Source organism: Mastigoproctus giganteus, chromosome 5 (genome assembly GCF_048544385.1).
Source record: "Mastigoproctus giganteus isolate SK-2022 chromosome 5, ASM4854438v1, whole genome shotgun sequence".
Classification (NCBI taxonomy): domain Eukaryota; kingdom Metazoa; phylum Arthropoda; class Arachnida; order Uropygi; family Thelyphonidae; genus Mastigoproctus; species Mastigoproctus giganteus.
Window position 1 is genome coordinate 165,735,832 of NC_143579.1, and position 26,303 is coordinate 165,762,134.

General features: G+C 39.2%; 1 protein-coding gene across 1 annotated transcript in view; it reads right to left on the reverse strand.

Annotated features, from left to right (window-relative positions):
* rdgB (retinal degeneration B) overlaps nucleotides 1-26,303 on the reverse strand; it is a 597,535-nt gene that overhangs the window by 252,320 nt on the left and 318,912 nt on the right. The window contains exon 11 of the mRNA XM_090373500.1: nucleotides 8,329-8,498. Within this exon, the coding sequence (XP_090229626.1) occupies nucleotides 8,329-8,498 (170 nt within the window). The remainder of the gene's footprint in view (nucleotides 1-8,328; nucleotides 8,499-26,303) is intronic.

Below are 26,303 nucleotides of genomic sequence, written 5' to 3' on the forward strand. Positions count from 1 at the left end.
TTCAGCTGATAAGTATGCTTGATGTTTGCGGAGCAGTCGGGTACGGGACATGATACTGCCAAGGAGGATGTCTTTGTGTGTGCATGATGTAAGGAGTGCAAGGAAATCAGGCGACAACTCAACGTTGTTATGGGCCTTTATGAGAGCTTGAAGGACAGGGTGGATGCCCTTAAAGGAAATAAATTGAAGGGCCCATCAAGCTCTCAGCCGCCCATATCAACGCCAGAGCTTGCACTTGGTCATCAGGCAACACAGAGGCAGCCCCCTAGGCAGAATGCTCTGGTCCCACAGGAACTAGTAGTAGTTGGTGACTATTGTCAGGGAAGCGGGGAACATGCTTTGCAAAAGGATAGGTGGAATAGGACCAGGGTATGTCTGCCAGGGGCAAAGGTTGATGACGTTGTAGAGCGGATATCATCTTTTAAGGGCACAAAAGGTGATATAGTTGTACACGTTGGCACTAATGATATTAAGAGTAGGAGACCGGCGGAATTACTTAGCAAGTACAGGTCACTGTTGAAAAAAAGCCGTGAATTAGGGTTGAATTTGAAAGTGTCTGCAATTCTGCCCAGACACGATAGGAGGGAGTATATGATGAGAGCCTTGGCGATCAATTCGGCCCTGGAGGGATTGTGCAAGGCTCAAGGGGTAGAATTTTTTTCAGCCTGGACTGTACTTGTTAACAGGAGAGATTGCTTCTACAGGGATGGGATACACTTAAATAGAAAGGGTGCAAGAATTTTTGCTGATGCTGTCGAGGCAGAGTTAGGTGGGTCGAAAAACTGGTAGTTGGGGGGGATACAAGGACTAATAGATTAACAGTAGCCACTGGTAGAGGTGGAAGTGATTCTTGCACTGCTTCTATTGAAATGAGCAGAAGCCTGAAAAACAAGATGCAGGATATTTCAGAGACTGCTGGGAGTCATTGCGGTACAAGTAAACACATGGGTTGTGTTAGAGTAGCCAAGAATAGAAACAGGTGCATGTATACCTGCGTGTACACCAATGCTAGGAGTTTGGTAAATAAATTTGATGAATTTGAGGTATTGCTCAAAACATCAAAGGCAGATATTGTTGGGATATCAGAGACGTGGTGTCACACAGATATAAGGAATGCGGAACTGGAATTTGAGGAATACAATGTGTATAGAAAGGATAGACAGGACAGGAGGGGAGGAGGGGTTATGCTATTAGTTAAGAAACACAAAGTCCAAGGAAGTGAAGCCAGTCGACATCGATGGACAGGGCAGTGTCGAGTCAGTTTGGTGTGACATAAGCATAGGGAAATCAAAATTGAGAGTAGGAGTGTGCTATAGGCCTAATGACTCTGATGAGTATAATAAGCTATTGTACAGGGAAATAGAGTGGGCCAGTAAATCAGAGAGTCTTATAATGGGAGATTTTAATTTCCCAGATATTGACTGGAATTTGTGGGTTGGTCACTCGCACACTAGCAAGGCTTTTGTGGATTTATTGGATGATTGTTTTCTACATCAGCATGTTCGTGAGGCAACAAGAGGGAGCAATACTCTTGATCTGATTATCAGTAGTGATTCTTCATGCATTAAGAATCTGCAGATAAATGAACCACTAGGTGGCAGTGATCACAGTGTGTTGAAGTGGGATTTACTCAAGGAGGTAACTACCATCAGAGGTAAAGGGAAGGGTTTTTGTTTTCATCAAGGCAACTATGATGGTCTGAGACAGTATTTAAATTCTATACAGTGGGACCAACTGATGATGTTACCAACAGCAAACTCAAAATGGGAAGCATTCGAGGAACTAATCTTGGAGGCTACCAGGCTTTACATACCAACTAAGAAATATTGTTCAAGGTTTAGGCCTAAATGGTTGTCAGATGAACAAATGAGACATGTGGTAGAGAAGAAAAATGCATGGGATACATACAAATTAATGGGTGACATGGAAGCCTATGATAGATATAAGTTGGTCTGTAACCAAGTCACAAAGGAGATTAGGCAGGCAAAGGCAGACTATGAAAAATCCTTGGCAAAGGATGCAAAGAAAAACAGAAAAGAGTTCTTTACCTATTTAAACTCAGGAAGGAAAGGGATGAATCAGATTGGTCCACTGAATATTGATGGTTCAACAGTTGAGGATCCTGCTCAGGTGGCTAACAATCTAAACGAGTATTTTGCATGTACATTCACGCATGAGGAGTTATTCAGGAAGGAGAATGATGTAGGTAAAGTAAACATTGGCAGTGAGCTGGATGATTTTGTAATAACTGAGAGGAAAGTGGAGGAGAGATTGATGAGGATAAACATAAAAAAGGCACCCCTGGGGTGGATGGGATCTATCCAGTTATATTAAAGGAGGCAGCAAAGGAAGTAAGCAAACCCCTAGCCATAATTATGAGAGCTTCTTTGGACTCAGAGGAGGTACCCATAGACTGGAGATGTGCAAATGTAACCCCAATTCACAAAGGAGGATAAAAGGCTGACACAAGTAATTATAGACCTGTTAGTTTAACTTCTGTTCCAGGTAAATTAATGGAGGCGCTGGTTAAACAGGCACTGCAGGATTATCTAGACAAAAATTCAGTTATAGCTCAGACGCAGCATGGTTTTGTTAAGGGCAGGTCTTGCCTGACCAATTTGATTGGATACTATGATGTAGTCACAAAAGAACTGGATGCAGGGAATAACTTTGATATTATATATTTGGATCTTAGAAAGGCTTTTGATACTGTTGCACATGGAAGACTGCTGCACAAATTGGAGCAGTGTGGCATTGGAGGCAAATTGCTGCTATGGATAAGGGGATGGTTGAGTGGCAGAAGACAGAGTGGTAATCAATGGACACTGCTCAACGTGGACTAATGTTATTAGTGGAGTTCCTCAGGGTTCAGTGTTGGGTCCGTTGTTGTTTTCGGTGTTTATGAATGATATTGATGATGGGATATCAAGTTTAATGTCCAAGTTTGCAGATGATACAAAGGTTGGCAGGGTTGTTAAGGACACCACTGACGCTATGCTGCTGCTGCAACAGGATCTGGAAAGGTTGAACAGATGGGCTGAGAGGTGGCAAATGAAGTTTAACATTGACAAATGTAAAGTACTACATATGGGAAACAGTATCCCCAGAGCAACGTATTAACTCTGCGGTACTACACTGACAGTGGTGGAGAATGAAAAGGTAATTGTGCAGGCAGATATGAAGTTCTCTGAGCAGTGCAGACGAGCTGCAAGAGTAGCTCATGGTGTCTTGTCAATGATATACAGGAATTTTTCTAGCAGTTATAAGGAGGTGATTATTCCCTTTTATAAAGCAATGGTTAGGCCACATCTTGAGTACTGTATACAGGTCTGGAGGCCTCATTTCAAGAAGGATGTAGAGCTGCTGGAACGGGTACAGAGAGGGCAACAAGATTAGTGAATGGAACAAAGGGTTGCTCTTACGAAGAAAGGCTTAAGTTTTGCAAATTACAGAGTCTGGAGACTAGGCACCGGCGAGGTGATCTGATAGAGGTGTATAAGGCTTTGAATGGTTTGAGCATGCTCAATGCCAATGGGATTCTTCATCTTGCTCAGAATAATCAGCTCAGAGGGCATAAATTCAAACTGAGTAAGGACGGATGTCGGATAGATGTGTGGAAATTTGCCTTTGGCCAGCGTGTGGTTGGTTGGTGGAACCGACTTCCATCACTTGTTGTTGAAGTTGATAGCCTAAACAAATTTAAGTCAACTGGACAGGTATTTCGAGCGAACGGAGGGGGTGAAATGGGAGTGGTGTGTTTTTTTTTTTTTGGCTGATGCTGAATAAGCTTGCTTTCTTGCATCATATGCCTCTACTAATGCTAATGCCGTTGCGGAGGTTGAGGAAATTTAGAAGGAGTCGGCCACTCAAACTTATGAAAGAACGTATTAATGGATGACTGGATGGTGGCATTTTTTTCGCTTTTCATCTTAGATTTCTTTGTAGCAAGCATATCATTCATGCCTCTGGTAACTTTTAAGAATTGTTCACTGTCAGGATCCATCTTTTCAAACCTCACCATTGCCGTTGCAATTTCACAAAATGCCACTGCTATTCTCTCTCTCTCTCTGGTTATGAAGCATCTTGGCTCCTCATTTGGTACATCTTGAGCTTTGTCAGCATTTTCTTCTTTCACTATTGCTGCCTGCAAGTCAATAAGTTCTTCGTTAAATAATTCCTTCTCTTTTTCCTCTATTAACTCCTCCATTTGGCAACAACCTCCAACTGAAGTAGCTCTGCAACCATTACAATATTATCTGTAACCTCTTCATATGATTCGTCTTTTTTAAACCCTTCAAAGCAATTTACGTGCCGTGAGCATATTTTCTTCCATGCGCCATTTAAACAACTGAGTAATTTCTGCCCAGGCCTTATTAATGTTTAAGATGGCGTGGTAAATATTTTAAAAATTCCAAAAGTCTCTTAACATAAAATTTTTCTCACCATCTACTGTGGACAATGCCTGAGCAAATTTTGGCCGTAAATAGTATGCTTTTAAATTCAAAATAACACCATGATCCATAGTTTGGATGAGTGAAGTCGTGTTTGGCTGTAGAAATGTGACTCTCACGTTTGAATTGAAATAGTCTAGATGCGTAGAATGTCCAGGAGCATTATCTAATAGAAGCAAAATCTTGAAAGGAATGTCATTGTCTTTACAATATTTTTCAACCTCGGTAATGAAGCAGCATTTAAACCAATCCTCAAAGAGAGATATTGTTATCCATGCTCTCTGGTTTGATCGGAAATGCATGGGTAGAGTGGCTTTACTGATGCCCTTAAATGCATGAAGATTTCTAGAATGGTAAACAAGCAGTGGTATTAATCTGTAATCTCCTGCTGCATTAGTTCCAAGCAAGAGCATTGCCCTATCTTTTAAATCCTTGAAACCTGGCATTGTATTTTCCTCTTTGGCAATGTATGTTCGATCCGGCATTTTTTTCCAATACAGAGCAATCTTGTCAAAATTAAAACTTTGCTGCGTTGAATAGCCACCTTCATCAATAATTTTTTCCAACACATCACAAAATTTCTCTGCAGCTGCAGAATCGGCACCGGCAACTTCACGTTAATATTTTGGAAACCAGTGCGATGTTTGAACCTATTAAACTACAAGTTGGTTGCCATGAACTTGGCTTGGGGTTTGCCGTACTTATCCTTAATGTCTTCATAAATACTTGTTGCTTTTGCTTGAATGGCCATTGGACTTAGAGTACTTGCTTCTGAATCTGATTTTCTATCCATATTATTAATAGCTTTTCCATCTTCAATATAGCACCTGAACGCTGTTTTGTGATCACTGTTGATCTTAAGTGCCTTGATCCTTTGATATGTTCTTTTATATGCACACTGTCCTTTAAAATAGTATTCACTGTTGAAGCAGTTAAAACTAATTCCCTTGCAATAGATGACAAATTTTGTCCTGCTTCGTACTTCTTAATTAATCATCTTCATTTCTAAATCAATTTTTTTTCGTTTCCAAGCACCAACACTTGCACTTTTTGTTAGTCGCTTTCCCTTCATCATTGTAATACATAAATAAGAATTAAAAGAAGTTTCTGAAAATTTGTTTTTGTATATGACTGAATATTTCAATGAAGGGGAACACATTTCACCGTAATACCATAATGTAAAAACCCACAGAATTACAGTGAATTATGAAACTTCTTTTAGGAATTCGTTTCCAAAAAAAAGTTCTGTTTCGTCTATGTTAAAAACTTGTTGAGCAGTACAACACCATTCTTCAATAATTTTAACAAGTTCTTTTTTGAAAGTTTTGGCTCCATCTACACAAGCGGCTTCTCCCTGGATGTTGTGTAGGTTATGGTGCTTTTTAAATCTATCGAACCACCCCTTTACTAGCATTAAATGGTTCCATATTTTTTTCCAGGTTAGCTTTCTTCAGATCTTCATATAGGCTAATCGCTCTTTAATAATAATAGAACTCAACGGAAATCTACATTGGATATTATCTTCAATAAAATTATTAAGACTAACCATTTCAATCACAATAGCCAGCAGGCCCTAGTCAATTTAGTTGCCTGCAGTGGAACAGCTGTCTTTTCTAATGCTAAAATTAATTATTTATTTTTTGTAATTGTTCTCACAGTTGAACTTGCCAGTCCTAAATCAATGCCCACATCCACTTGTCGTTGGCTGGAATAGAATCACTTCAAAACGTCTAATTTAATTTTCAAACTCAATCTTTTTCTTACCTTTGTAGTCTTCATACTGCGCCTAGATATTGTTGCTTTTTCATTCTTATCCGCCATTATTAACTCTTCGAAAATGTAACTGCATTGCATTAATTATGATACAATGTTTGAGTAAATTCTGTTACGGACGATGTCTAACACTGTACTGAGTGATGACTAGACTTTGGATAAACATAAAAAATACAATGCTTTACAAGCAATATTGCATATTCCTTAACTTGACCATTTTTTCAAATGGTGATCTTGGAAATACATAAGTCACCGGACTGCAGTTAAATTAACGTGGGAGAAAATTTTACCGAGCATGGAAAAATTTCTCAGGTCAGCATGGGAAACGTTTTAATGCTGTTTTGCCATTCATTCTCGTGCTATCGAGTATATCAGATGAAAGGTTTCATTAATCAAGCCAAAAATTTAATCTGTAACAGAATTCAATATGTGTATGCTGGTAAAAGGGCGTTATTGTGATACTGTTATAGCGAGATATTCTTTTAATATAAGAACAGCATAATAACAAATCAGTGTAAAGGGAACTGCATTGTAACGAGGGCCTACTGAACAGCATAAATGCCAAATGATGCTATTCCATACCAAACCATTCCAAGCTGAGGTGTGCAGGGGTCTTTCGTTATTCTGTTGCATATTTTTGTCAGACCAATACTGAAAGTTCAGTTTACTTACAACACGAGAGATGTCGAAGTTTGCTTTACCTGCCATTAAAAGGTTATTAATTAAATTTGGATTCTACTGTAACAATCTTTGAGCATCTAAGCAAAACTGAAGCCATTCTGCTTTATCATGTTCACTCAATTACTGTGTGAGTGAACTTTAATCCCTATCATGTAGGGATGAAAGTTCAGAGTCCAGATATAAAATTCAGCCAAGAGACTGCCTGGAGATTCCTAGTGATTGAGAATGTCTCCATGCCAAGCAAGAAGGACTTTGCTGAAACACGTTTCGCACAGTTGCAATGTTTTCAGATATTCTTATGGTCTTTTTTGTTCCTTTGGACTTTACTTGAACAATAGAACTGGTTTCCTACTATTTTTTTACTGAAGTTATTGGGAGAACTACTGAGTTTGAGTCACTGGTTCAGATTTAATATAGCATTCAGCCACAAAAACAAGTTGTTCCAAATGCCATTTCTACACAACTTAAAACTAAACTAGACTGAATAATACTGAATGCTTGTGAAACAATTAACACATTTATGTTTCTTCCAGCACTGCCAACCACCACAAAAAGCAGTTATTATGAATTAAAAACAACCAAACCACCACTCTCCACCCTGTGTTAGTCAGAACAGTACGTTGTTTGCATTTCATCAAAAACTCCACAGGAAAGAGTGTTCTGCAATAGTTGGATCTTTATATATATATATATATATATATATATATATATATACACACAGAGAGAGAGAATGTCAATTTTTTTTTTTAACCAAATCATGATAATAGATGAATGCTGAGTACATTTCTATGATCCATAAACAAAACAGATGAGCACACAATGGAAACAATCATCTTCACCAACCCCCCCTCAAAAAAAAAGCCAAGATTTAACTGTCTGCCAACAATGTCAAGTTCGTCTTCTGAGACTCTAAAGGTAGCATCCTCAAAACTTCCAAAAAGGCAACAGCATCCTGGGAGGGTACTACAGAAAACTCCTGGGAAAGTTAAGAGAGATACTATCAAGTTGAAGAGAGGCAAAAAGCTATCCAAATGTGTCTGCCTCCTAGCTGACGATGCTCCTGTTTATAAGGCTGCCGTCACAGTGGGCTCTGAAATTCTGCAGCCCCAACTTATTTTCCTGCCCTCATCCCTGAGATGAAAAAACCATTACAGGGTTGCATATTTCAGATTGATGAGGAGGTAAATGAAGTGGCAGAAATGTTTTTCTGCTCATAGTGAGTTCTATTCAAGAGGACACTGAAAGAGTTTAACCACAGAGGGGAAAAATGTGTAGCCCTAGAGAGTAGCTACACAGAGAAGGACAAAATATGAGCCAAGTTTCAAATTTGAATATCTCTAGATGAGGATAAAAATTTACACCTGCCCTTTGTAATTGCAAATTTCAAAATAATTAAAATCTTCAGAACATTCAAATAACTCACTGCCTTTTTCATCAAATGCCAGCATTTTTCTGTAAGCCATTACTGTACCCAGTGGTGACCCAAACATGAAAAAATCACCAACTTCAAATTCAAATTTGGTATGATTATTATGTTCATTAGAGGAGGAGCTATGACGACGAGTTGAAGGTGCTGAAAGAAGGCGTGAATACCTGAAATGAAAGAAACAGTGTTTAAAAAATAAATAAAAAAAGCATATTTTAATGCAAAATACTGTGACTTCTAATTAAAAGAGGGAACATATTTTACATACATCCTGAAAAAATATTCATTAATAAAAATTACTTTTAAGTTATCCTATAGGCTTGTACAAATCTGTACAATTCTATTCACCGCTGAAAATCTAGTTGCCATTGTGTGTGTGTGTGTGTGTGTAGCTAAGAAAATCCCTTCTGAAACAGGCATTGTGTTGTATTTATGTCCAGTCACATGATGGGGCCCTTAATTTCATATTATGTTAATTTCCCAAAGCAGCTGATATCAATCACTGTTGTACTACGATACTGGACAGTGTTTTTAAATTTAACTTTGAAAATTAACAGCTTTTAAATTTCTTTATGCAGTTCACTGTATAAAATAAAATTAATCAGTTAAGAATCAGGGCACAATTTCAGCACAAGTATTGAAATTGTTTGATAAATAATGCAATGCTGCATTATGTTTTTTTCTGTTGGACTGTCCTGGGACTTTTTTTTTTTTTTTAATTTTTTTTTTATGTATCGTGTTAGTATCATGCATGGGTTGAAGGAGAAGTATGGGGGAGGGATGCCAGAAACTTTGCTCTAGAAACTAAACATGGGTTTCACCACTTTAAGCCTCCAATAAGCAAAATGGTGGTATTGCAACGGTTGATGAGAGCCATCTCCCAACAGTGACAGACTAAGCTTAAACTCTTTAGAAATGAGTATATTGATCAACAAGTTGAACAGTATTTATTATGATTTGGATCAAAAAATTAAAACAAAACTTGATTATATAAGAATAATATTACATTTGCAATCAGAATTTTTTCCCCCAAACACTGCTCAGTTGTTCATTTAGATTCAATACATTTATTCACCACTCAACACATATATGCTAATTAAGGTTAACTACTGTCTGATGAGTGATCCAAACATGTCCAAATTGGTCAAAATAGTGCCTTCAAGTTTTTTGAATAAGAGATTTACCTGGTGGAGAGATTTACCTGGTGGAGTTAAGCTCTTTAATAATTTCTGAAGAGCTTAACCCCACACTCTGTCACTGGACACAACAGAAAAACATAACACAGTGGATAATTTTCAAACCAGCTAAATTAATTATAAACAAATGTTTATAATTAATTTAAATTATTAAATAAGTGTGGCTAAGGATGTGGCTGCTGAGCTTCAGCCTCTCTCTCTCTCTCTCTCTCTCTGATTAAAAGCAGTGACTGGTCTTAAGCCTCCTCAAAAGAAAAATGATTCTAGAAAAATTTTACAATAAATTTCAGAGGCTTTTCTTCTACAAGAACAAAATTCCCTCAATGCTTTTAAAAAGATTAATACAGGTAGTTCTCGACTTTACGAGTTAATCTGTTCGCGTTAATTCATTCTTTCGTAGAATGCGCTCGTAAAGCAGGAATTTATTTCCCATATATATAACGTTAATTCTAAGAAATAAAAACGTAGTCTGTAAAATCAAGCAAATTATAATAATAGAAAAATTATTTATAACTTACAAATGTTAAAGAATGTTTATTCTTCATCATCATCGACTAAATGCAGTCATTGATCACTCATTACTGGCTTGGCACTCGTTGGTTTGTTGCACAAGGAGTCGTCGTCTTCAGAAATACTTCAAGAGGCATTTGTTTCCAAGATAATCTTCTCCTTTCTTTATAAATTTCAATAGCATGAATAAGCATTTTTTAACGGAATGTACAAATTGCCACTAACACGATTTGTGCAGAGTAACAAGTTTACGAAGCTTAAAAAAAAAAGGAATGAAGAGAAGATTCTGAAAATTTATTTACGTTTTTTATACGATTGAAGATTTCAGTAAAGGGCAAACACATTACACCATAATAACATAAAAACCCACACAATTCCAGCTATCAGTATTTTCGCAAATGCAATAACATCGAATTTACTACCTGTTTATAATAGCTTGCAGTAACAGAAAAGCCCAATAAACCGAAAAGTGCAAATTGTTTTTATTGTTTTATGGTCTTGACTTCTAGAAATGTGGGTTAGAAAAATTTCACAAAGCCGTTCAAAATTGGTTCTTATAATATATGCTAAAGATGAAAGCGTAGTGCATTGAATGATTTGAATTGGTAACTAACACAATTTACACACAAAAAAAAAAAAAAAACCACCTTTTAGGGTTATATAGTTATATAGCGAAAATTTGAACTTCCGAGGTTGTGGAATGAATTACCAAAAAACAATATGTTATTGGTTTCACATTACGATATTTCATGATACGATGGTAAAAGATTAATATCATAAAGCAGGGTACACTGTATTGTATGGATATGCGTGTGTTATGAAATGCTGTATTTTGAATGTTTAACATTCATTTTTTACAATTAATGTTCATATTTTCGATTTTGTTGATACTTGATACGTGAAAAAAAAAAAAAAAAAAAAACTCGTAAACCCGGGAACACTTAAAGGGAGAACTGCCTGTACTTGATTAACCACTTAACCAGCAAGTTCTCTGAATGTGTCAATAGTGATTTTATGTGTCATCTTTTAAAGAACACAATTCTCTCAATTGTACAGATAGTACTGTTTGATTTGCCAAATATCACCACTCATTACATTATTTTACCATGAATGTGTGTACATAACGTGAATATGCTGTCTATACACATTATAGCATTAGCATTAGTAGAGGCATATGATGAAAGAAAGCAAGCTTATGTAGCATCAGCCAAAAAGAGAGAAAAAAAAAATAAAAAACATACACATATCCATTCCCTTTAAATGTTTATCCAATTCCTCCTTGAATTTATTTAAGCTATTAACTTCCACAACGACAGATGGAAGTTTGTTCCAGTAATCAACAACCCACTGGCTAAAGGAAAATTTCCCCACATCTATTCTATAACTGTCTTTCCTCAATTTGAATTTATGCCCCCTCAGGTTTGTAATGTGAGAAAGAGGAAGAATTCCATCAGAATTGAGCCTGCTCAACCCATTTAAGGCTTTATAAATCTCAATCAGACCATCTTGCATGTGCCTAGTCTCCAGATGCTGCAATTTGCAGAACTTAAGCCTTCCTTGGTAAGACCACCCCTTTGTTCCCCTTCTCTGTACTCACTCAAGCAACTCTACATCTTTTCTAAAATGAGGCCTCCAGGCCAGTATGCAGTACTTGAGGTGGGGCCTGACCATTTCCTTATACAAATGGATAATCACCTCCTTTTCCGTACCAGCAAAATTCCTGTATATCACTGACATTACCCCATTTTTCTGAGTAGTGAAGATAGGCACTGGCAGCCTGTCTGCACTACTCAGAACACTTCATATCTGACTGTACAATTACTCCCTGGTCTTTTTCATTTTCTAGTACTCTTAGTGTGATAACACACAGTTGGTACGTTACTCTGGGGTTACTTCTATGCATATACAGTACTTTGCATTTGTCAATGTTAAACTTCAGCTGCCACTTCTCAGTCCACCGGTCCAACTTTTCTATATCCTGTTGCAGTAGCACTTGCCATTACTGTCATTAACCTTTGTATCATCTACAAACTTCGACATTAAGCTTGATATACTTTCATCAATATCATTGATAAGTATAAAAAACAACAGTGGGCCCAACATGACTTTGTTGATACCACGCATTTGATACCACACAGTTGGTACATTACTCTGGGGTTACTTCTATGCATAGGCAGTACTTTGCATTTGTCAATGTTAAACTTCAGTTGCCACTTCTCAGCACACCGGCACAACTTTTCTATATCCTGTTGCAGTAGAACACTGTCATTAACAACCCTGCCAACCTTTGTATCATCTGCAAACTTCGACATTAAGCTTGATATACTTTCATCAATATCGTTGATAAATATAAAAAACAACAGTGGGCCCAACATGACTCCACATAAAGAACAACAGGGGACGCAACGTGTTATTAGTGGAGTCCCCCAGGATTAGGCCCCGGGGGACTCCACTAATAACATTAGTCCATGAAGAGCAGCATCCACTGGTTACTACTCTCTGTCTTCTTCCACTCAACACCCCTTTTATCCATTGTAGCAACTTGCCCTTAATACCATACTGCTCCAATTTGTACAGTAGTCTTTCATGCGCAACAGTATCAAAAGCTTTCCTGAAATCCAAGCATATGATATCAAAATTATTTTTTGCAGTCAGTTTCTTTCTAACCACATCATAGTATCAAATCAAATTTGTCAGACAAGACTTCCCCTTAACAAACCCACGCTGTTTCTGAATTATCACTGCAGTCTGGTCTAGATGATCCTGCAAAGCATCTTTAACCAGTGACTCCATTGTTTTCCCAGAACAGAAGTTAAACTAACTGATCTCTAATCACTCGTCTCACCCGTAGTTCCCCCTTTGTGAATTGGCGATACATTTGCACATCTCCAGTCCAAGGATGCTCTCATAATTATGGCTAATGGTTTGCTTACTTCCTTTTCTGCCTGCTTTAATGAAACATCATAGCAACAAACAACAAGCAATGAAATTCTTGAAATGGTAGATCATGGCACATTTTGAAGAATAAAAGTAGATCGCATCACAAATTAAGATGGCCACCCCAGATATATAGGAATTTTTCTAGAAGAGACAAGGAGGTGATTATACCTTTGTATAAGGCAATGGTCAGGCCACACCTTGAGTACTCTGTACAGGTCTGGGAGCCTCATTTTAGGAAGGATGTAGAGTTGCTAGAATGAGTACAGAGAACGGCAACAAGATTGGCGAGAGGAATAAAGGAGTTCTCTTACCAGGAGAGACTTAAATTCTGTGTTGCAGCATCTGGAGACTAGGCACCTGCAAGGTGATCTGACTGAGATTTATAAGACCTTGAATGGTTTGAGCAGGCTCAATGCTGATGGGATACTTCCACTTGCTGAGATTTAGAACCTGAGGGGGCATAGATTTAAATTGAGGAAAGACAGCTGTAGAGTAGATGTGCGGAAGTTTGCCTTTAGTGGGCGGGCAGTTGACTGCTGGAACAGACTTCCATCTGTTGTTGTGGAAGTTGATAGCTTAAATAAATTTAAAGCTGAACTGGACAAACATCTGGAGTGACCAGATGGGTGAAATGGGAAGGATTTTTTTTTTTTTTGACTTATGCTCTTTAAACTTGCTTTCTTGCATCCTATGCCTCAACTAATGCTAATATGCCAATGTATGCACAAGGGGAAGACACATATACAGTCAAAATTAATAATAAATTACCTATTTCAAACTGTTTTATTATTATTATTATTATTATTATTATTAGCCATATGGTGCAAGGAAGCCTGAGGCTTATGCCGCACCAGCCAAAAAAAAATTTCTGAGTTATTCTGAGAGAGAGAGAGAGAGAGAGAGAGAGAGCGAGAGAGAGAGAAAGAGAGAGAGAAGTAGAAGGAAATCACCAAGAAAGAGAAGAATGATGATATCCAGCTCAGAACCCTGGGTGTGCCAAACTGATGAGTGAACCCAAGGGGTTCACTCACCAGATATGAACCCCTGGGGTTGTTGTCGACTTCATTGAATATGACTGCAACAGCGCCAGTCCTTGAACTTTATTGCCACACCTTTTACAAATGACAGGAAAACGTCTTATTACATAAGATGTAAGTCTCTGATAGAACCATTTTGGTTTGACTGATGAGTTGCAACAGAAGGCATAAAACTCTTCGTTACAGGTCACTTTGTAGAAGTGCTAATTTATATTAAGTATTCCAACAACTTTGTTTTCCTTTCTCAGACCAAACCATTTTATCAATAGTCATAATCATAAAACTGAAAGGAATTCCTTTCCTATTTTGGTTACACATACTTTTAAAAATAACGTGAAGGCCTAAAAGCATAGTTTATGCAATGCCTGCAATTCAAGAGAAGATTCAAGAGTTTGAAGCAAAGCATGAAAAATGTTTTTTTGAACTGCAATACTTGTAAAATGAAAATAGATGGTTAACAAGCAAGCCCTTCTGTACTATACAGCATGAATTATAATAAGAATATAACTACATTGCACAGCAGACGAAGGATTTTATTTTTGAGTCCCTGTTGTTTCCTTGAGACCCTAAAATTCATGGCTTCAAATCTTTTTTTTTTTTTTTTTTTTTTTAAACTTTACGTAGCAGATTCTGAATATGAGGAATAAAAGCCATATGATCATTGAACAAAATACATGACATTTTTCAGTTGACACCAATGGCAAAGATTTCCCTTGATACTTAAGCTTGATACTAAGACTATGCATAAGTACAGCGTGAAAGCATAACACATAGCCAAATCTGAACGAACAGAACATCAGCAAAGCGGCACCGCCCCAAGCCACATCTCACACCGTGAAAACCTCCCACAACGAGCCGCCACAACACTGCACCAACACCACGAACAAGTAATGCCCCCACCCGAGGAGAAGACCAATGTTACCCATTCTCAAATGGATACCCAGATGAATTGGGTGGTGGTATCCATCTGAGAACAAGTAACACCAGTCGCCTCCCCAGGCGAAGCACCAGTCATTCGAAGCAGGCAACATCACGGCAACTCGCTGCGAAGGCACTCACAACATGAGACAACTCAAAACGGTGACGCCCCACCAACACACCGTTCATTCAGACCCAGATATGCACCATTGATGCCCCTGCACTACATCTATACATAGTCTAGACTTTTCCATAGCTTGAGGCTTACGTCCTAAACGCTTTATAGCTCGATACTAAGATAATTGAGCTTCCCACGAAATATCATCATTTTAGCTTTTGACACGGAGGCTGTTAGCTTGTTATCATTTGTCCAAGCAGCAAGTCTTTTTAAGAGTTGATTGGTATGCACCTTGAATTCAGAACAAGAATTTCCAAATGCAAAAATGTAATCAGCATATGCAAGAATTTTTGATGTTAAGGAGGTATCAGTAGTGTACAATAACCAATAATCACAAACTAAATTCCAAGCTAGGGGACTGAGAACCATTTCCTGAGGACAGCAACAGGAAACAGATTTAGTCACAGTTGGTGTTTAGTTTGAACCATGAAAAAAGGAGAAAAGGCTGATGAGCGCAATTACAAATTCTTAGCTGATGGAGATGCTGTCCCACCACAAAGCACCAAATGTTCCTTCTATATGACCAAAACATAATTTGGGTTGATTGCACAATCAATCCAAATCTTATCTCATGCAATGCAAATCTTCTACTTGATCAAATTCCATACGGAAGAGTGAACTTCATATTAGTTTCAGTTATGATCTATATGCTATAAGGTGTTAGCCTTAGCATTAGTAGAGGCATATGATGCAAGAAAGGAAGCTTATGCAGCATCAGCCAAAAAAAAAAACTTCCACTTCACCCCTCCGGTCGTTCGAAATACCTGTCCAGCTGAGCCTTAAATTTATTTAGGCTATCAACTTCCACAACAAGGGATGGAAGTCTGTTCCACCAACCAACTACCTGCTGGCTAAAGGCAAATTTCAGCACATCTATCCTACATCTCTCTTTCCTCAATTTGAATTTATGCCTTCTCAGGTGATCATTCTGAGCAAGAGGCAGAATCCCATCAGCATTGAGCATGCTCAAACCATTCAAGGCTTTATACACATCTATCAGATCATCTCGCCGGTGCCTAGTCTCCAGACACTGTAATTTGCAAAACTTAAGCCTTTCTTCATAAGAGCAACCCTTTGTTCCATTCACTAATCTTGTTGCTCTTCTCTGTACTCGTTCCAGCAGCTCTACATCCTTCTTGAAATGAGGCCTCCAGACCTGTATACAGTACTCAAGATGTGGCCTAACCATTGCCTTTTACAAGGGAATAATCACCTCCTTATCCCTGCTAGAAAAATTCCTGTATATCCTTGATAAGACACCATGAGCTACTCTTGCAGCCCATCTGCACTGCTCAGAGAACTTCATATCTGCCTGCACAATTACCCCTAGATCCTTTTCATTCTCTACCACTGTCAGTGTAGTACCACAGAGTCCATACGTTGCTCTGGGGTTGCTGTTTCCCATATGTAGTACTTTACATTTGTCAATGTTAAACTTCATCTGCCACCTCTCAGCCCATCTGCTCAACCGTTCAAGATCCTGTTGCAGCAGTATAGCATCAGTAGTTTCTTTAACAACCCTGCTAACCTTTGTATCATCTGCAAACTTGGACATTAAGCTTGATATACCATCATCAATATCATTTATAAATACAGAAAACAATAATGGACCCAACACTGAACCCCGAGGGACTCCACTAATAACATTAGTCCACGATGAGCAGTGTCCATTGATTACCACTCTCTGTCTTCTCCCCCTCAACCACACCTTTATCCATAGCAGCAATTTGCCTCCAATGCCACACTGCTCCAATTTGTGCAGCAGTCTTCCATGTACAACAGTATCAAAAGCCTTTCTAAGATCCAAGTATATAATATCAAAGTTATTCCCTGCATCCAGCTCTTTTGTAACTGCATCATAGTATGCAATCAAATTGGTCAGTCAAGACTTCCCCTTAACAAAACAATGTTGTGTCCGAGCTATAACTGAAGTCTTGTCTAGATGATCCTGCAGTGCTTCTTTAACCAGTGCCTCCATTAATTTTCCTGTAACAGAAGTTAAACTCAGAGGTCTATAATTACTTGTGCCAGCCTTAGATCCTCTTTGTGAATTGGGTTCACATTCACACATCTCCAGTCTATGGGTACCTCCCCTGAGTCGAAGGAAGCTTTCATAATTATGGCTAAGGGTTGGCTTACTTCCTTTGCTGCCTCTTTTAATAAAACTGGATAGATCCCATCCACACCAGGTGCCATTCTTGTGTTTATCTTCAACAATTTCTCCTCCACTTTACTCTCACTTATTACAAGATTCTCTAGCTTACTGACAGAGTTGAATACATCTCTGGCATTTCCCTCCCTGAATAACTCCTCATGTGTGAATGCTGATGCAAAATATTCATTTAGTTTGTTAGCTACCTGAGCAAGATCATCAACAGGTGAACCATCGATATCAAGTGGACCAATCTGATTCATCCCCTTCCTTCTAGAGTTTACATAAGTAAAGAACTCTTTGCTGTTTTTTTTGCATCCCTTGCCAAAGATTTCTTGTAATCTGCCTCCGCCTGCCTAACCTCCTTTGTAACTTGGTTATAGATCAACTTATATCTATCATAGGCTTCTGTGTCACGTGTTAATTTATATGTATCCCATGCATTTTTCTTCTCTGCCATATGTCTCATTAGTTCATCTGACATCCATTTAGGCCTAAACTTTGAACAATATTTCTAAGTTGGTATGTAAAGCCTAGTAGCTTCCAAGATAAGTTCTTTGAATGCTTCCCATTTTGAATTTGCTGTTAGTAACATCATCAGTTGTTCCCACTGTATAGAATTTAAATTTTACCTCTTTGAGTAAATCCCACTTCAGCACACTGTGATCACTGCCACCTAGTGGTCCATCTCTCTACAGATTCTTAATGCATGAAGAATCACTACTGATAATCAAATCAAGAGTATTACTCCTTCTAATTGCCTCCCGAATATGCTGATGTAGAAAACAATCATTCAATAAATCCACAAAAGCCTTGCTAGTGTGTGAGTGACCAACCCACAAATTCCAGTCAATATCTGGGGAATTAAAATCCCCCATTATAAGACTCTCTGATTTACTGGCCCACTCTATTTCCCAGTACAGTTTCTTATTATACTCATCAGAGTCATTAGGCCTATAGCACACTCCTACTCTCAATTTTGATCTCCCAATGCTTTTGTCACACCAAACTGACTCGACACTGCACTGTCCAGGATGTCGACTGGCTTCGCTTCCTTGGATTTCATGTGTTTCTTAACTAATAGCATAACCCCTCCTCCCCTTCCTATCCTGTCTAGCCTTTCTGTAAATGTTGTAAACTCCCCAAATTCCAGTTCTGTATTCCTTATATCTGTGTGACACCATATCTCTGATATCCCAACAATATCCGCCTTTATGCTTTGAGCAATACCTCAAATTCATCAAATTTATTTACCAAACTCCTGGCATTGGTTTACACGCAAGTATAGATGCACCTGTTCTTTTCCTTAGCTACCCTAACACAACCCATGTGTTTACTTGTACTGCAATGACTCCCAGCAGTCTCTGAAATATCCTGCATCTCGTTTTCCAGGCTTCTGCTCATTCCAATAGAAGAAGTGCAAGAATCACTTTCAGCTCTGGCAGTGGCTACTGTTAATCTATTAGTCCTTGTATCCCCCCCCCAAGCTAGCAGTTTTCCGACCCACCTAACACCGCCTCGATAGCATCAGCAAATATTCTTGCACCCTTTCTATTTAAGTGTATCTCATCCCTGTAGAAGCAGTCCCTTCTGTTAACAAGTACAGACCAGGATGAAAAAATTCCAACCCCTTGAGCCTTTGCACAATCGTTCCAGGGCCAAATTGATCGACAAGGCTCTCATCATATACCCGTTTTTCACATTTTGGTACTAAAATACATGTTTAAAATTTTCATTTAAGAACAAAAAAACTGGAAAATACTGATTTTGAGTGAAAAAAAAAATAAATAAATATAATAATAAACCAAACAAGTATACTTTTCTGACATAATAATAACACTAATGGCAGTTTTTGAAAAAAAAAAAAAAAAAAAAAATTTCATTGCTCATCTAAAACCATAATTAATATATATGAGGAAAGAATTTGAGCAATGAGAAATATATTATAAATCATTTTTTTCAAAATTATGCGTAAATATTAAATTAAATATTAAATTATGCATAAAAATTTTTTTTCTGTTGCAAAACTAATAAAATACAAGAGAACAAAGAATGAATTACAAAAGAGTAAAACTAATTAAGAACTGATAAAATAAAATTCGATGAAAGCAATGAAATTCACAAGTATCAAAGTGAGGACCTCTTTATCAACTTCAAATGTACAAGAAGAAAACTGCCTTAAATTACAGATGCACTGAAATTTTTATTTTTTTTAAAGAAATAGAACAGGGTAACTTTACTGTCCTTTCTGGACAGTAAAAAGTAGCTAAATTTTCATGTATTTCTTCTCACTCACTGATATCTAAATATATCTGCCACTCTTCAGATGCAGATGCTAATGATGGCAGTAAAGGAACTTGGTGAGGATTAAATATACACACAGTTCTGAAAATTTACATGGCTGGTTGCTTTGTGCCTTCCACATATTCAGCTAATTTGGCAGCTGGTGAGCTAATAGCTCTTTCACAGTTTTCTGTTGCAAAAGGAAAACCTGGAGCTCTGAGTTATGGCAAATATTCTGCAACTTTGCTGTACTTTTTTTTTTTTTTTTTTAATGTAAACCCGAAACACGAGAGGTATGCACCAGATGCTAAGAGGTTGCATGCCTAAAAAGCAGTAATTCATGCTCACAGTCAACATATACATGCCATCAGAATATAACAGCTGAGAGAGAGTTTTCTAAGTTGCATAGTGCTAGATATTGTTTGTTTGTTATTTGGTTTTTAGGAGCATTAGCAACTAAGGCCATATTGCTCCGGGGATATGCGGTGGTCATTCCCCGAACCTTTCCGCATCCTCCGTATTTGGTGGTCATGGGCTCGAACCCCGGTCTAATCAAGAAGCGTGTGCTGTGCACAGCTGTTCCTACCCACCTGGCTACGGAGGCGTCCACTAGATATTGTCTTGTATACCAATGTGTTATTCACTGCATTAGAGGAAGGAATGGCTGATCTATGTTTTGTTGATGCAACTAATTCAAATAATGTGCTTGGTGGCCTGGGCCTTTAGAAAAAATTGCTTTCATGCTGGCAAACATGTCGCGTAACTCAAGGCAACTTCAAAATTCATCACTAATCAACGAAAGTATATGAGCCCAACAGATTGCGTGAACTGTAACAGAAGCATGCCTTTTAAAACCTTACTAAATTCTTTCTTCATACAGGCTGCATTGTCTGAAACCAATGCTACAACATCATCTGAAGCCAATGCTAGTTATTGATTGTCCTTATAACAAGTTGCAATATTGTAGCATTGTTAACTTGTTCAAATATTCAGTGGTAATTTAAAGTGCTCTGGAATCATTTATATCATGCATACTAAGAGGGTGCATAAAGATATCAACTAACCACACCCGATGTTTCATCAACTGTGATAGCAATTTGTTTATTTTGAAGACTAACTATAATATTTGACAACTGGAGCTGCAATACATACCATTCTCATAATGTATTCTTCAAATAGGCCTCTGGGGGTTGGGTATATTCATACTATAATTTTTTAGTGTTTCTCACCAACCATTGAAGTAAAAACGAAAACCAAAATCTTAAAAAGTTTATGTTTAAGTTTACAATAAATTTTACAGTAGATCAAACAAAATACGATTATACAAAATGTTACTGATAATAAAATACTGAATTAGGATAAAATAAAACAAATGTAATTTACAGTGAATATACAAATAAAATGATAATAAAATACTGAATTAAAATGCAATAAAATATACTAGATTAAAAGCGCTAAAATAACTGAAGCTTTCAAAGGCTTCTGCCTTCTTCCTCAACAGTTCCTCATAATGTATTTGCTTTAGGTATGTTTCCACCTCCTTTGACATGTGTTTTTGAAAATTTTTGTAATTTTGGATTATCAGCCTTTTCCAATTAAATATTGGCTGCCATAAATGTCTCAACCAAATGCATAACAAGTTTATTCTTTTCCGAAGCAGCAGCCATTTACTGTTGTTGGTAACTTGCTATTGCAGTCTGGTGCTTCAGATCTTTATCCAGATCCACTGCTTTTTGCTATGCAAAATGTTCTTCCCCCTATTCAAATGGTCTACTACAGGTTGCCTATGAATATAATATAGTGGCACATTGCATATTTTGCACCAGAACATTCCTTCATCAACATAAAACTTATCTGCTTCAAATTCTGACACACATCAAGCTGGATCAATATTTATAGATGTGTTATTGCATTTGTTCATTTTTTCTTTTAATGGTCGACTCAGTTCAATGGATTATTTAATTTGTTTACAGTTTTTTAAACTTAAAGTTTAAAAATTATAGGACCAAATATACCTTGTGCTAGTCTGCAACAAAAATTCAACAAAAAGAACATTTTCTCGTTTGCAGTTAAGGTCATTCAGAATGTATGCATGGCTAGTGACATCGAACACCTTAGTGAGTCATCTCATCAATCGGACATAAAGTGAACTTGATGTTTCACAAGAGCGAAATAAATTCTGACCCAACATCATAAGTTATCTATTTACCATTTTTAATTATTAAAAAAAAAAAAAAAAATAAGAAAAATATTTAAGCATTATTTTGGCCAAAGCTTACTTGTAAAAACTGTGAATTTTCTTCTTCTCAAAGTTATACACTTGGATATTTTCCACAGTGAAATAAAAATTCTGCTGTGCAGCATGAAATTCCACATGCTGTGAAAAATCATGGGCTCTAGTCTTCACCCAACAGATCATAGACTGAAATTTCTTGCCAGGTAGTTGGATATATTCAATGTGACAACTATGAAGGACGCTGGAAAGACATTCGGAAATGCCTGGATAGTGGAGAATATAAAAAATACAAGTAGAAAAACAACTTTTAAAGTTTCTGGAAAGAACTGAACTGGTTACAATTCTAAAGTTATGTCGAAAAGTGTCATAAGACAGACCAAAATTTCTTGTGTTTGCAATACTGCCCAGATATAACAGGAAAGACCTCATTAAGAATTTATTACAGTTATACACAGAGCGTACAAATAAAGAAGAAATATATGAGCTTTCGGCTATATGGTAGCCTTCATCAGAATTAAAAATACATGAATGGCAGTTGGAATGAAGATGTGCACTGCCAGGTGCGTGAGACGCGAGGTTTAATTGTTTGTTGACGTCTGTGGCTGTGACGCATGATGACGTGGCCAGCGCTTGTCCAATGATAGAACTACCGACTCTGTGATCGGGTTGACTTGGCAACCACTGTTCCTGTTCAAGGATTTATCCGAAGATTTTATATTTAACGATTCCAACCAGGTACGTTTTAGGTAATGGTGGGATCTGTCTACCACCACGACATCGCGGTGTGGGTCGATGTCGTGGTGGGTTGTCCAGACATGTTCGGCGATAGCTGAGTGTTCTATATCCGCTAAACGGATCGCTCTTTTGTGCTCCGAGAGACGTTTCTCGAGTCGACGTCCAGTCTCTCCAAAGTAGCAGCTAGTGCAGTCACGGCAAGAGATGCGGTAGACCAAACCGCTCTGCAGAAGGGTGGGGACAGGTGTTTTCACGTTGGAAATGAAAGAACGCAGTTTCTTGCCTGGGAGTTGGATGCACTTTATTCCGTGCGTTCTCAGGATTCTACCGATCTGTTGTGACAGGTTGGGGTAGTATGGGATGAATGCCCTCGTGGATGGCTCGTCACTGTTGGTGTTGTAGCTGGTCGTCACGATGTCACGTGTCTGTAGATCACACCTGTCGAGGACGTCAATGGGGTAGCCACACCTCGTAAGGTCTACTTTGACCCTAGTGACCTCTTTGCGTCTTTCATCAGCGGAGCTGGAGTGTGTCCAGGCGCGAGTAAGCAAGGTTCGAGCAGTGGAGAGGAGGTGGCCTCGCGCGTGTGCTGACCGGAAGTTGGTGAACTGGCCAGCACACATGGGCTTACGATAAACTGTAGTCCTCAGGTATGTGCCTTCACGTCGGACAAGTGTGTCTAAATATGGTAAGGAGTTGTTCGACTCCAGCTCAATCGTGAATTTTATGAAGGGCGATAGCGAGTTGAGGTATGATAGAAGTCGCTGACCTGAGTCTCTAGGGATGACCACGAACACATCGTCAACATAGCGACACCAAAAGGCGATGTGATCTGGTGCGTGTGCAAACGCACGTCCCTCTAACTCCTCCATCACGATGTTTGCTGTGACCGAGCTGACAGGGGAACCCATGGCCGTGCCATGTATCTGCTGGTAGACTGAGTCATTAAATATGATCGCACCCCCTGTTAAGCACAGTCTGAGGGCGGCGGAAATGTCATCGGGTGTGAGACCATTTCTTTCGTTGAGGGTTCTATCATTGTCCAAGAGTTGTTTTGCACAAGAAATGGCAAGTTCCACAGGGATGGAGGTAAAGAGCGATATGACGTCGAACGATGCCATAACTTGATCCTGCGAGATGGATACAGTGCGAATCCTCTTTATGAATTCAACACTGTTGGAGACGGTGTGGGTGGTCTTGCCAACTAGAGGAGAAAGAAGTCTCGAGACAAATTTAGACAGCTCGTAAGTCGGTGATCCACAGCAGGATACAATTGGTCTCAGTGGTGTGTCTTCTTTGTGCACTTTCGGTAGGCCGTAAAACCGTGGGATCTGACATCCGGAGGCACGGAGGTGATTACGGGTTGACTGTGTGATCTTCCCTTGTTTCAGCCAACTGTTGATGAGGATATTCACCTCTGATTCCCATCGTTCTAAAACTCTGTTGGGGTTGATGGTCAGGGGTTTGTATACGGTAGTATCTCGTAAAAGTAGTAGCGCTTTCGCCATGTAATCAGTGTGATCCATTACAACCGTACGGCGGCCTTTGTCTGCCGGTAGAATGACGATGGACGAATCCTGTTTCAATGCCTTGAGGGCAGAAAACTGTGTACGGTTGAGGTTAGAAGAGACGGGGCGAGCACGGTGTAGAACTGCTGCAGTCTTCAAGCGGATTGTGTTGGCTACATCTTCTGGGAGGCGTGATAAGCTGGCTTCCACACCTAAGGCGATGTCGGTGATCGGCGGGTGCTTAGGAAGAACGGCAAATGTCATGCCAAGAGTCAATAAGCTTATTTGGTCCGCAGATAACTGTTTGCTGCTTAGGTTCAATACGAAGTCCGTGGAATTAGTGAGAGGGGTATTACGTTGGCTGCGAAATTGACGGGATTCATTAATCAAATTACAAAACTTACGTTTCTGTCGGGCACAATAAAGATCTGATTCTCTGACGGCCTGGTGACATAAAGTGTTGACCACATCGGTGTAAACGGGATCGGGAATCAGAATCTTAAGGTCGGCTAGTAGGGTTGCCTTGCTCGCTGAAGCACGTTGTATGTCATGATGGAGGCAGCCGATCCATATACGTAGGGTTTTGAGGCCGAAGTTCCGACAGGCACGTCTCATGCGCTCATTAGAAAACGGTTGTTTGTAGCGAAACCCTTTCGGTATAATCTCGTTAGCTTTGCACCTATGCGCAAACCTCAGGTGTTGTCTACTACGGGCTATAAAGATAAAATCTTTCTGTAGTCTCACGACCATGTCGTATGCTGGTTGGCCAAGAATAGTACGAACATAACGAAACAGGCCTACGCGCTCTGGATTCATTAAGAATTTATTACAGTTATACACAGAGCGTACAAATAAAGAAGAAATATATGAGCTTTCGGCTATATGGTAGCCTTCATCAGAATTAAAAATACATGAATGGCAGTTGGAATGAAGATGTGCACTGCCAGGTGCGTGAGACGCGAGGTTTAATTGTTTGTTGACGTCTGTGGCTGTGACGCATGATGACGTGGCCAGCGCTTGTCCAATGATAGAACTACTGACTCTGTGATCGGGTTGACTTGGCAACCACTGTTCCTGTTCAAGGATTTATCCGAAGATTTTATATTTAACGATTCCAACCAGGTACGTTTTAGGTAATGGTGGGATCTGTCTACCACCACGACATCGCGGTGTGGGTCGATGTCGTGGTGGGTTGTCCAGACATGTTCGGCGATAGCTGAGTGTTCTATATCCGCTAAACGGATCGCTCTTTTGTGCTCCGAGAGACGTTTCTCGAGTCGACGTCCAGTCTCTCCAAAGTAGCAGCTAGTGCAGTCACGGCAAGAGATTTTATCTTTATAGCCCGTAGTAGACAACACCTGAGGTTTGCGCATAGGTGCAAAGCTAACGAGATTATACCGAAAGGGTTTCGCTACAAACAACCGTTTTCTAATGAGCGCATGAGACGTGCCTGTCGGAACTTCGGCCTCAAAACCCTACGTATATGGATCGGCTGCCTCCATCATGACATACAACGTGCTTCAGCGAGCAAGGCAACCCTACTAGCCGACCTTAAGACTCTGATTCCCGATCCCGTTTACACCGATGTGGTCAACACTTTATGTCACCAGGCCATCAGAGAATCAGATCTTTATTGTGCCCAACAGAAACGTAAGTTTTGTAATTTGATTAATGAATCCCATCAATTTCGCAGCCAACGTAATACCCCTCTCACTAATTCCACGGACTTCGTATTGAACCTAAGCAGCAAACAGTTATCTGCGGACCAAATAAGCTTATTGACTCTTGGCATGACATTTGCCGTTCTTCCTAAGCACCCGCCGATCACCGACATCGCCTTAGGTGTGGAAGCCAGCTTATCACGCCTCCCAGAAGATGTAGCCAACACAATCCGCTTGAAGACTGCAGCAGTTCTACACCGTGCTCGCCCCGTCTCTTCTAACCTCAACCGTACACAGTTTTCTGCCCTCAAGGCATTGAAACAGGATTCGTCCATCGTCATTCTACCGGCAGACAAAGGCCGCCGTACGGTTGTAATGGATCACACTGATTACATGGCGAAAGCGCTACTACTTTTACGAGATACTACCGTATACAAACCCCTGACCATCAACCCCAACAGAGTTTTAGAACGATGGGAATCAGAGGTGAATATCCTCATCAACAGTTGGCTGAAACAAGGGAAGATCACACAGTCAACCCGTAATCACCTCCGTGCCTCCGGATGTCAGATCCCACGGTTTTACGGCCTACCGAAAGTGCACAAAGAAGACACACCA